Here is a 13,423-nt window from a genome sequence, read left to right as displayed (position 1 = left end):
GTTTAAAAATTTGTAATGTCGGGTAACCAAATTTAAAAACTTTTCAATGTCACTCATTCAGTTAAAGTTTGAAGTTAAATCATACAGTAAATGGATGAAATGTTCATTATACTCCTGTAAAATTTATAAAATTTCAACATCATCTTAATTGAATAATTAAAAATTGTTTTTTTTTAAAAAAAAAATGACCAATGGTTGATGAAGGTAACATAGAATCAAAACCGGAGGCATAGCTACACACTCAACGCCCTAATTATGTGATAAATTTTAAAATATTTATTTAGGATAATTTTATAATTTTAAAAATTTAGAAGAGTATAAATGACATTTCATCTATTTACCGTCGAGTAATGTTAGAAATTTTTATTGTGTCACTCAAAGAATGACATAGCTCTTAAAATTATAATTGACCTTATAATTGAACACTATTGAATTTTGATCAAATTATAATTTTAAAAGTCACCTTATTTTTTTAGTGACACAAGAATAATTTATAAAATTACTCATTTACTGTCTAATTTAAACTCAAACCACGTTGCAAACTTATTAAATTTTGCTATCTAACATTGTAAATTTTTTAAATTTTAGAAATGTAATTGAAACATCAGTGAAGTTTCTCTGAATATTAATTTAAAAGCAAATGCAACTAATAACACAAGGATACAATAGAATAGAAAACAAATAAAAAAATTTGTTTTTTAACGAGCAGCATTTCTTTTTTTCCTTGGGCAAAACGAACAGCAACATAAGAAGCGAACGGATTCAACTCAAATAAATTGGGTGTTGCAGACCCAACTAGGGTGGATCAGTAATAGTGGCCCAGGAAGGCTGCTAATTTGGGTCGAAGAGGTTCTCAGGATTCAATTCAAATAAATTAAATTGGGTGTTGGATTTTAAAATGCAGACCCAACTAGGGTGGATCAGTAATGACCCAGAAACGAGGCTAATTCGGGTCGAGGTAAAACATTCCCAACCCCAACTTATACTCCGTTTGATAATAAGTTTTGCCTTCAATACTATTCATTTTTTCTTCAATTAATTTTTACTACGGCATGAAACCAAAGCCTACCAAAACCTTTTATCAAACACACCGTAGAGAATGACATGAATGCTTACTGCGTAGTGCGGAGCACCCTGCCGCCCTGTGGCCGACTCGCTTGAAAGTTGGGAATAAAAGGTAGACGGATTTTTAAGGTCTGTTGTGCCCTTCCGGTAGGGCTGCTGCTATACAGTGTTAGTTCAGTTACAAAGATTTGGGATAGAAAGAGATGGTGAGACTCACTGCCGAGTTGATTTGGAAAAGCCCTCATTTTTTCAATGCTGTCAGGGAGCGAGAGTTAGATCTTCGAGGTATCCCTCTCTGTCCCTTTCCTACTCTTGAAACCCTAATCTTTCATTCTTTCTTTCTTTCCTGGAAACAGCATGTCCAAATGCTCCTACTTACATAGGTGGGAGAAATAAGCGACTTCCAGCTCTTGGTAGTTATCTAATTATTTCCCCTTTGCTAGTCAGGTAACAAGATTTCAGTCATCGAAAACTTGGGTGCTACCGAGGTGAGCAATTTTGCCTCTCTAAGTTTCAAGTTCTCCCTTCATATGTCTGGAAATTTTGACTTGTTTAATGCGCTTGACTAAAGAAATGGTTTTGTGCTTTAGTAATGAGGTCTTAGCTCAATCAATTTTTTTTAGTTTATATTTGATGATTTCTTTTATTGGCTCAGTGTTGATTATAATCGATATTTGAAACTGGAGGCTTTTTTTTTTTTTTGTTGGTAAGCTGAACGGATGTCTTAATTTCCCGTATTATAATCCCTCCCCAATTCTTTACAGGTTGATGGTTTCTCATAATAGTATATTAGCTCTATGAAGCTGCTTCAAGCAATATGGTCACACACAACTTGGTTTTTCTTGAACTATGAACAGAATGAGCTAATTTTCACTTTTCATGTTGGGTTTTTGGCAGGACCAATTTGACACTATTGATTTGTCTGAAAATGATATTGTTAGGCTGGAAAACTTTCCGCATCTTAACCGTCTGGGTACTTTGCTTATAAATAAGAACAGAATTACTCGTATCAATCCTAACATTGGAGGTAAGATTCAAACGGTACTTCTATCGATGTGGCATCATTAGGCAAGCCTGTGGTTGTCTCCCCCCTCCCCCCTTTCCCCGGGCTTTTTTTGTGCTAAGCAGGTACTATATTATATATGTTGGTTGTATTGCAGAGTTCTTGCCAAAGTTACACACATTAGTTCTTACGAACAACAAGCTTGTCAACTTGGTAGAAATTGATCCTCTTGCTTCCCTTCCAAAGCTGCAGTTTCTTAGTCTGTTGGATAATAATATTACAAAGAAACCTAATTATAGGCTATATGTGATCAACAAACTGAAGTTGCTTCGGGTTCTAGATTTCAAAAAGGTGAAAAACAAGGTGAGATCCCTTTATTGCACCAAACTAATATTCTTGATTTTCTCCTCGTGCTGTTCCTTCTTCTATGTTAAAACTGTAAGCTAGCCTTAAATTGTCATGCTCAATTACACTCTCGTTATCCGAAGCTTGCTTACTTATGCTCTCATTATCTGAAGTTTCAATGATGCTCACTGCTAGTTATCATGGACTGGATTGAAATCTTGGCCCCATGGAGCCAGCAGAAGTTTTCTCCTCATATTGAGGAAGTTGAGTAATTCTGACAAATAATTAATCCAACGTTTGTTCCCAATTTACCTGAAAGTTGAATCTCCGCTTTCAAAATAGAATTTAAGAGCACAATTAAAGGTAAACTTCTGGAGACTTTAGACAATGGTACGCATTTGTGTTTGTACTTAATTGGATCATAATCTGAAAAAACCACTTCAACATAGTGACCAGAGAACTTATCAAAAAAAAAAAAAAAAAACATAGTGAACAGAGAACACGACTGTGTACTTGTCATTACACATATTATTTGACATTATTATTTGACATCTTTGTTGAGGCATGTATGTTGGGCAACGATCTTGCTGCGCATAGAAATCTAAAAACTAAGACATTGTAATTTTATATTTGCTTCAAAATTGTGTTTTTGTACATTTCAGGCATTGGATTGCATTATTTTCTTTAAACATTTATTTCTGATATATCCATGAATAGATTGTCAGCGAAAAAAAAATTTAACTAAATAAAGATATGGCTGCTGTCACTTGCCTTCAACATTCATCCATTCATTGAACTATGATATAATACTCCTTCTTTGTTAGTCATTTTCTGATCTCCTTCGCCAATTATGTGCCTTCATTTTGATAATCATTTATATACCATAAATGATAGGAGAGAATGGAAGCAAGCAATTTATTTGCATCTAAAGAAGTTGAAGAAGAGGCTAAAAAGGAATCCACAAAGACTTTCACACCAGGTGAGGTACCCAATGTTCCAGAAGTTGCAGAGGAACACCAAACTCCAAAAGTGGCTGCCCCAACACCTGAGCAAATTATAGCTATCAAGGTATTATGATAATTACATCGAACATTACATTTAGTGACCATGGGCCATGAATGCTAGTTTTGGGTAATATGAAACCATACACCTGCCTAGAAGTGATTCTGCCACGTCCTATCTTGTCTTAGTAGACTAAATTACTTGCAAAATAATATTGTGCTAAATAAAGAGGAGCGGACTGGCCCCTAATAATCAGTAGTTGCACATGCATTGCTTGATAGGTTAAGGGACTTTGCTCATCCACACTCTTGCTTAAGCGAATTCCTCTTTTGATCCTACACCCTCTACTCTCATTTGCTATTGGCTTTTGACCTCCATTGATGGATGTTTGGCTGTAAGGGTCCTCGACGGGGTCATTAGCTAGAAATAAATTTGATCCTAAGGCAAGAAATATCCAGTCACACAAAAAAATGTGTCAACAGCCAGAACCACTCTTGTAGCGCAAGTCATTGGGATGTTCAGCATGTAAAACTTTGGATTATATCCTTTCTTCCTCCTTTTTAATGATCTGTTAGTTCTATAGGTAGAACATCCGTTCAACAGCTAAGAGTACTTCACTTCTTGTTTTTTTTTTTTTTTAAAGGCTGGACATTCATTATATATATATATATCTGTGTGTGTCATTTGTGGCTGTAAAAAACTAATAATTAGTCTCTTTAGAAATTCTCATACGTCTTTTTCTCATCTCTAGCGGAGGCGCGTTTCGAGTTGTGGGATGCGCTTGGTTTGGTTAAAAAACTAATAATAAGATAAGACGCTCTCTCTCTAGAAATTCTCAGACGTCTTTTTCTCATCTCTAGCCAAGGCGCGTGCAGGCGCGTTTGAGTTGTGGGATGTGCTTGGTTTGGTTAGGATGGAGCAACGATTTACTGTGGAAGCTAAATCGTTCTCCTTTTCGGCGAATGCAGAGTCAGGGTTGCGTTTGGAGGAAAGGAGAAAAGGGTTTGTAAAAAACTAATAATAAGATAAGACGCTCTCTCTCTAGAAATTCTCAGACGTCTTTTTCTCATCTCTAGCGGAGGCGCGTGCATGCGCATTTCAAGTAGTGGGATGCACTTGGTTTGGTTAAAAAACTAATAATAAGATAAGACGCTCTCTCTCTAGAAACTCTTAATCGCCTTTTTCTCATCTCTAGCGGAGGTACGTGTAGGCACATTTCGAGTTGTGGGATGCGCTTGGTTTGGTTAGGATGGAGCAACGATTTATTGTGGAAGCTAAATCTTTTTCCTTTTCAGCGAATGCAGAGTCAGGGCTGCGTTTGGAGGAAAGGAGAAAAGGGTTTGTTGGTTCCTTATATATGAGTCTCCAATGCTCGGGTTGGCTGGCAGACACGGTGGAGTTGCGTTGCTATCTCCAGGGGAGGAGGAGTTCGCCAAATCCTATAGGGAGAAGGGGAAGGCCTTGAAGGTTCATAAGGGTTGCAACAAGGCAGGCCGTTTCTTAGTGGCCGCTATATTTGCTGAGGGTGGGTGGAGAGGAGGGATTTGTTTCCCTAAGTGCCGTGAAGGAGGGGGTTAGCGTCGAATCGTGGGTGAGTTGCGGAAGATATTGGTTTTCCTAGCAGCAGAGGAGAGGCCGCTGGTCCATGATGTTCACTCTGCGGGGGGTTGGGGGGGGGTGTCTTGTGTTCAGATCGTTCTTACACAGTTGTGGCCTCCTCGACGTCGGGCGTCGAGTAGTTCAAAACAGCAGCCGCTGTCTAATTGCCATTTGGACTTGTTCCCTACGGTGTCTCGGTCCGAGCCGGTTGGCGGTGGGGAGGTAAGTTCGCTGGTGAATTGTTTTGAGCTTGAGATGGGCGGAGGCAGTCAGTCTGGTCCGCTCTGCGACGAAGGGCGCTCTGGTCATAGGGGTGGTGGCTATCCTTGGACGAAGGGCGCTAGGGTTTCTCGTCTTTGGAAGAAGTTTCTTGAGAAGATTGGGTTGGTCCTGGACCAGGTTTTTTCCAGGATGGGCCTGAAGCCCAAACTTCTTATTGGGTTTAGGCTGAGAGTTGGACGTAAGTTCGCTTATGGGTTCTGTTGCAAGTCCTGGGTCTACCCACTCGAAGCCTTCTTTGGGGGAGCTTGTTTCGACGACGCTGGTGAATATTCCGATGACCACTCCAGGAGCTGATGGTGTTTTCGGTGATTACTCCGTTGATTTCGTTGGTCACGGAAGCATATTTGGAGCTGCCATCTAGGTGTCCTTCGGGTCAGCATGCAGTGTCTATGCTGGTGAGTTCTACAGGGTTGGGTTCAGGGTCTACAACGCTGGTGGCTTCTAGGTTTGAAATGCCGGCGGGTCTTGGGTTTGAAACGCCAACGGGTTTTGGGTCTGCAACGCAGGTGACTTCTCCGGTGATCCCTTCATCTTCTGAGGTTCTCCCTGGGACTGCAACGTCGTCACTTTCTGACCCTGTGATGGTGCTTCCTAGGCCAGCGGTGGTTTCTAATACCGAGTTGCCGGTGGTCTCTGTGGGTTCCGGTACCAGTCCGGATCTGCTTCTGGATCAGATTCCGAAGGTGGGTTTTTGGTTGCCGAAGGCTTATGATTCGATGAGGACGCCTGCCTGAGCAATTCATTCTTCAGAGTATGTTTCCGATCAACCTTCCCGGAAGATTCAAAATTCTCCATCTTTTTTGTATGAGTCAGGTTCTCGTCTTGGGTTGGATGGGTTTGCTTTGGATTCCAGTTCGCAGGGGTCTAATAGTACAACTGGGTTGTGCTCCTCTGACTCCAAAACTATGGTTTATGGTCTGACCAAATCCCAAGGACTGTGAAGAGTTAAAGGACGAAGATCGTTTGGAGCTCTTGATGAACATGGAAGATGATTTTCGTTGGGAAAATAAGGTTGCACGGGAGGCGGGGCTGTTGGAGGGCGATGAGGAGGAGGTTTGAAAGGTTGCGTGGCTGAATGAGGTGAAAGAGGATCTTAGCATAACGGTCATGTGGTCTAGGACTAAGGGCAAGACTATTACGCTGTAGTCCCCGTGGGTTTTGTGGGGTTTCTTGTGGGTTAGCTTGTGGGGTTTATTGTGGGTTTTTTTGGGCGGGTTCTAGTGGGTTTGTGGGTGAGCCTTGGCTTCCCTTTTGGGTCTCTTGTGCTCCTTGGGAGTTTAGGGCTTTTTTGGGTGTTTCTTGGCACTCTCTTTATATGCTTCTTGTGTATTAGGGTTGCGTCCCCTTGGCATTTTGATATATACAACAATTACTTATCTAAAAAAAAAAAAAAGTGTTTGGATGTAGAGATGGGTATTTTATAGAGGGTTTAGTTTGAAATTGATTCAAAGTTGACTAAGGTTATGCAAGGTCTAGTCTCTAATGCTAAAAGTATTCTATGCAGTCATTATTTGCCCTTTGTGTGGTGTGCAAGGGAAAATTTTCTTTCATGTCATGCTGAAATAATATGGGGTGTCTATTCATTTCATATTTACACAATAATAAAAGAAGTCTCTGCTAGTCTTTTCATATAATGTCTATTGACTTTCTTTGCATCACCAGATGCATTTTTAGGATTATAATTTAGATTTGCTAATGTTTCATATGGTTCACCGATATGCAGGCTGCCATTGTGAATTCCCAGACTCTTGAAGAGGTCGCAAGACTTGAAAAGGTCCTTTTTTTTTCCTTGATTATTGAGAGTTACTTTTTAATTTTGAATCTTCGTCTTCTTTTTGTGCTTAGCAGTAACATATTGCTTTTAACTTGGTTTGGATGAGCAGGCATTGAAGTCAGGTCAACTTCCTGCAGATTTGAAAACTTTGGATGAGGATACCGGGGCAAATGTTGTCAAACAAAAGGATGAGAATATGGTCTCCAATATCCAGAATGAGGCTGATGGTAAGCCAAATGATATGGAGGAACAAAGGAATGATGAACCTGCACCCATGGAACAGGTGTGACTTTATCCTGTGGCTTTTTGATTGTTTGATATGTAATCTTTACTATATACATAATTACATGCATACCTATACCTATATATATATAGTATATTATACACGTATGCATGTATGTATGTATATAGATGTGTGTGTGTGCCTGTGCATGTGCAAGAGTCAGCTCTCCCAATGGACATTTTATCGCTCTTCCCTAGTGTTTGGCTTCTGTGCTAATCCAGATGGATGGTGCACGAAAGCATCCCTCATATTGTCTTTTATGATAAAGTTTTTGGAGGACGCTGGTTGCATGAATTTTGTTTGTATCGTTTTTTCTTCAATTGGTGGACTTAGCCAGTCAGGGATAACTCGATTTTCTCTAAATTTCCCGTGATGTGAAGGACACTAAAGAGTTGGTGTAGTCAACCAATCAAAAAAAAAAAAAAATCGGTGTAGTCATCTTGGATCCTTTTTTTGATTGCCAAGGTTGGATCCTTAGAATTGACCTAGGAACTGATTCCTTTTTAAGTGGTAAATGGGCTTCTTATAAAATTTTGAAGAGATGATATGCCTCCTTATGTTTCCCCTCCCTTCCTCTTATCCCTGTAAAATTCTTTTGACATTTTAATGACGCTTGTGGGGTGTGCATGTGTAAAGCACTTTTAAGCCTTTATTTTTTCTGGCATTTCAGACCGAGTCTTCAATATTTTGCACATACACACATGAGATCCTTTTCTCTTTACATGAAAAAAATTATTGTAGGTATGTTACTATACATAAAGATAATCTTCGTTTTACCTGATTTCCTTGAAAATAATGAGATGGCCAAGGACAGTGTTACATTATTGGATCTACATCTTACACAGAAACAGAAACACATGCACATGTATTTGACCGATGGGAGAGAGTTGTAGTGTATGTGGCTGCCTTCATTCCTCACCAGATGCACAGTCCAGTAGGTTTGGGGATCAAATACCATATTGGTGGCAGTGGTTGTATATGATTGTTGTCATTTCAGCCGAATGATCAAGCAACTGGAATTTTTTTGCTAATTTATGGTATGGGCTCTGGTATTAATGCCATACTTCTGTTCTTGCAGGAGTAGAAGGATACTTTTGGATTCCAGTCTCCTCATGAAAGATCGCCTTCCCTTTTGCACTCCTTGAGGGTGTTTTTACAATTGAGACTTTTTTGGGGATATTTCAGAAAACTTATGAGTACTTCATCAATGGTTATGCGCATGTGCTAAGCCTAAGTATAACTCTCCCTACTTTCCTGAGTCGTTTTTCTCAAACTCCAACCCCCATCCCCTCTCTCTCCTCCCACCCCTCATGGGGCCTGGGGTTGGAAATCCTTTCCCTGTGCACGTACTGTTATTACCTGAATTTGATGGGGTTTGGCTAAATGGACAGACCTTGATCGATTTCTTAACTTGGCTCGACTCTCTTATGGCGTTACATACATGTACTATGTTTTCTAATTACCATGCAATTATTTTCCTCTTTTCTTGGATCTAAGTAGATAGCATTTGATTGAATAGTTAAAACCAAATGGGAAGATATCAGTTTTATTAAGTGAATTGTGGCAAATGGAGTTCGTCTGCATATCACGTTGAGAATATGTGGGAGAATTTATTAAGTTGATTTCTTAAAAGGGTATCCAATTTTTCGAGTCAAAGGATAGAGGTCACTTGTATGGAAGATGATTCTCTTAATTTCAAATGAAATAGAAAGTATTTGTTTTATTGTTAGGATGGGTTTTAAAAAGTAAAAATAATGTGGCATGATGTAATTTTGAGATTTTTTTTTATTATTATTTTTTGTGGTTATTATGTTGTGGTCAAGTGGTATTTTCCATTTTTTAAGGAAAGATCTCAATTTATGACAGAAGGAATACGGATAGGAAGGGCACCATATGTGACCCCTTAGAAAGTTAATCACATATTATGAAGATGAATAGCTTGCATGAAGTTGGTGGATTATAAAGGAACTTATGGGTAGTAACTTACTAAGTTTCACATTGGTTTATTGCTAGATGAGATTAGGATTTGTAAGTAATTATAGAGAGCTTAAATTCCGGAGCGGAACCACCTTTAAGGCTTGGGGGGCTTGGGCCCTCTTAAGCCATAAGGTGGTCCCCAAAAAAATAATTTTTTTTTAAAAAAAAATTATATATATTTTATAAAATGTACTCTTAAAAATTAATTTTTCCCCCTCAATTTTTTTTAAAAAGACTTTTACCCTCCAATGTAAAAATTCTAGTTCCATCAGATTATGATACCCTGTAAAGTTAGTCCCGTATTTATTCATTGGTGATGAGACTAACTTTATAAGTAATTATAAAAAGTTTTAATTGTAACTTATTAGTCTTTTTGGAGTGATTATCAGACAATTCCTTACTTCAATATAACTTGTGATTGTAGCATACTCTCATGAAGTAGCATTATGGTTGTTATATGTCGATTTGTAAATGCTTCAGTTCCTTTTAGAGAAAGACACTATTCTTAAAAATGTCATTCAAGTTATGAGGGAAAACAGTGTTGGTGTAGGTGATAAATGCTTAACCAAGTGAAAGGTAAGAAATGAGAACTAAATTAATGTAGCGTTAAGACTAAAAAGTAAAAGCTATATACCTTTGCATTGAAAAGAACAATAAAATTAAATTAGTTCTTAGTTTTTAAAATGAAGGAATAACTTTCCTTTTAACACTCCGGAGCTATTACTTATTTTAGAATACTCACTCAAATTTTAAAAACTCTCAATTTCACATTCTGAACTTTTAATTTGATATAATGTACTCTCATCTATTAGTTGCTAGACATTAAAAATAATAAAATAACCTTTATACCCTTGATATTTTTATAAGTACCAAAAAATAAAATGTAATCAAGGAGAGAGAGAGAAATGGTGCAAATGAGGGAATTCCTTTATGCGTTGGGGTACAAATCTGTTGACATTATTTTTGTTTAGGAGAAGAGCTTAGGAAACCAGCCAATAGAAAGTGCTATCATCCAGTTCCTTGAAGAAACTGGTGCTAACCTGTGGCAATAGTTATGGTAGGAAATTTAGTATCTGCGATAGTTGTACGTGAAAGATAGATGGCACTGCATGACATGATATGCTAGTGTCTCAGTTTATGCAACTTTACAAAATTAAACACCACAGATGTCCAAGAAAGATTCAAAATCTAAATCAAGACAAGAAAGGATCTATTCGGATGAAAACAATCTGAACACTCAAAATCAAGCGGCAGACCTCAGGGCTTCACTCAAAAATGTCCGGCCAGGTTGCCTCTCAACAACCTAAAAGCTTAGCATTCACTCCATCCTGTACAATCATGTTCTCCTGTTTCCACTTAAGATAATCCATTCTGCTGAACTTTGTGAAACCCCATTTGCAACTGACAATAATCTGTCGTCCGGGAAACTTAAATTTGGCCCTCTTGAGTGCTTCCTGTGCATGGTTCCCATTTGCATCTTTGCACCTAACAGAGAACAATACCTGACCAATACCTACCCTTGCACAAGCGCTTGGGCATTCCCAAAGGCACCTCGCATACCAGTTTGGAGCCTATCTGCTCCAGCACAAGAAAGCATCTTGTTGATTCGTAGGACATGAAAAGGATGAACTCTTTTTTTCTTTTTTTAGATAAGTAACGAAAATTAAAAAAATGCACCACTAACGCATGCAGCTCCTAACTAAAATGAGCAAATGAAAAACCTGAATGTAACAGCAAGAAAACCCCACACAACCCGAAAAGCCCTCAAACTCAAACCGCCAAAACAACAAGAGCCCAAATCCCACACAAAGCACTCAGTTTCCAGGGCTCCACCGGAACATTCTCTTTCTCCCAAGAGAAGGACATAGAGCGGAAATTCATCAACTCCTTTCTTTCTTATTCCTACGTCACATATCCTGATCTTCGGATCAGGAACAAACCCCTACAGTATCAAGACTTTGGATAGGGCTTATTTTTAATCTGCCAGGAACACTTTGCTGGTCTTCGACCCATTGAGAGCCTGGGGCCGTTGTAAAGATGAAGGCTTTAGCGAGGGAAAGAGTTGCAGAAGGGTGCTAAGATCCACGTCACTTAAGATTATATCATCTCCCCAAATGTCTAATATAACAACAGAACACAAAATAAGTATGTCTCCTCAGAACTGAAACTAGTTTTCAACAATGTATTCAGACAAGGCTGAAACCATTTATCAAGTTCAATCATCAAGCAACTCTGGAAACCAACAAAAAAACCACACACACACACAAGGACAACGTAATCAACTCACCAACCCCCCCAAAAAAAAAACAAAAGACAAATATAACAGTAACACAAAATAAGTATGCTCGCTCAGAACTGAGGACTAGTTTTCAACAATCACATTCAGACAAGGCTGAAACTTATTTATATCAAGTTCAATCATCGGGAGCAACAATCTGTAAACCAACAAAACCACACACACAAGGACGCGGAATCAACTCAGTTAATCCAACCCCCCCCCCCCCCCCCCAAAAAAAAAAAAAGAGGCTAATATAACAACTAAAACACAAAATAAGTATGCTCCCTCAGAACTGAGGACTAGTTTTCAACAATCACATTCAGACAAGGCTGAAACTTATTTATATCAAGTTCAATCATCGGGAGCAACAATCTGTAAACCAACAAAAAACCACACACACACACAAGGACGAAGGAATCAACTCAGTTAATCCACACACACTTCCACCAAAAAAAAATGGCTAATATAAAAACAGAAACACAAAATAAGTATGATCCCTCAGAACTGAGGACTAGTTTTCAACAACCACATTCAGACAAGGCTGAAACACATTTATATCAAGTTCAATCACTGGGAGCAGCATTCTGGAAACCAACCAAAAAAACACAAATGCACAAGAACGATGGAATCAACTCAATTAATCAACATGAATTTTTCACATGAAGAAGCATTAATGTACACATGCAAGACCAAACGTGCATATAAGGCAAACAAGAGGTACTCAATTAAACATTAAATAAATCAACACTAGAAGCATGCAAAAAGATCTCTCAAGGAAAAAAATGTGAGCATAGATTGTTGATGATTGTAGGAATTTTGAAGGAAATCTATACCACTTTTGGTAAGAGGGTGTCGGAACAGGAGGGAGACTAGGTAATAAGATAATGAACACCGTAACAGATTTTGGACAAATCAACACAGACCATTAATGTACACTACTAGCAAAATCACCCAACAAAAATTAACAATTAGAAGGTCAAAATCCCTCAGAACAGCTCATGCAGATCAAAACCCCTCCGAACAGCTTGTGGAGTTGGAGGAAACTCCTCAAGCTAAGGGATGAAGCTAAGTCATTTATCAAGTTTAGCATAGCCATGTATGGGATGGCAAATCTATTCATCTTTGGGCTTACTGGTGGCATCCAGATGGGGTGTTAATTGATAAACATGGTTTCCGTGTCAAGTATGCTTCTGGATGCCATTTAAATGCACAGTTGGATAGTGTGATGAAAAAAGGGGATTGGTTTTGGCCTCCAGTAGGTCAGATCAGTTAGTAGATATTCAGAGTACTTATCAAAAAAAAAGTAGATATTCAGAGTAAGGTCTCTTTGATTGATAGCGGTGACTTTGACGATATTCGTCATGGTAATAAGCTGAGTTCAGAGGAACAAATCCTTAAAAGGATTGATTGAGAGGTAAGGACTCGTATTATGGGTTCTAGGAAATTTGTTAAACGGCTATCATCAGGGACCTATGCAGACCATGGGGAGCGTCAGTGAAGGTGCTTAACCTCTATGTTGGGTCGGTGTTAGGTGATTTTTTTTTGAGTTGTTTCCTTCGGTTTGTAGATAGGAGATACATGTAATCTTTTGGTTTGTGAAAGATTTTACTTGGTATATTGACCTGTTATTTGTAAGTAGCTGGGAGATTTTGGTATTTTTTTTGTAGTTCAGAGTACCAGTTAAGTCTGGTGAGCATATTCGTTTGTTGGTTTTAATGAAACTTATTCATCCCAAAAAAAAAAACGTCAAATTAAAATAGAAAATGCTCGAAAAACAAAAAGTAAAATTTGACCAAACTTTATGAACAGTCCAAA

The 13,423-nt window shown here is 38.5% G+C and overlaps 1 protein-coding gene and 1 pseudogene across 1 annotated transcript; one reads left to right on the top strand and one right to left on the bottom strand.

Moving 5' to 3' along the window:
* Window positions 1-1,041: 1,041 nt before the first annotated feature.
* Window positions 1,042-8,763, top strand: LOC132179438 (U2 small nuclear ribonucleoprotein A'). The gene is made up of 8 exons (XM_059592166.1): window positions 1,042-1,350; window positions 1,513-1,553; window positions 1,963-2,092; window positions 2,226-2,431; window positions 3,308-3,481; window positions 7,020-7,070; window positions 7,180-7,353; window positions 8,432-8,763. The coding sequence occupies exons 1-8, from the start codon at window positions 1,269-1,271 to the stop codon at window positions 8,435-8,437; spliced, it is 864 nt and encodes a 287-aa protein (XP_059448149.1). The 5' UTR covers window positions 1,042-1,268; the 3' UTR covers window positions 8,438-8,763.
* Window positions 8,764-10,328: 1,565 nt separating this feature from the next.
* Window positions 10,329-11,459, bottom strand: LOC132179666 (large ribosomal subunit protein uL16-like; annotated as a pseudogene).
* Window positions 11,460-13,423: the final 1,964 nt, after the last annotated feature.

The sequence above is a fragment of the Corylus avellana genome, chromosome ca4 (genome assembly GCF_901000735.1).
Source record: "Corylus avellana chromosome ca4, CavTom2PMs-1.0".
NCBI classification, from domain to species: Eukaryota; Viridiplantae; Streptophyta; class Magnoliopsida; order Fagales; family Betulaceae; genus Corylus; species Corylus avellana.
This window is presented reverse-complemented; position numbering and strand designations above follow the sequence as displayed.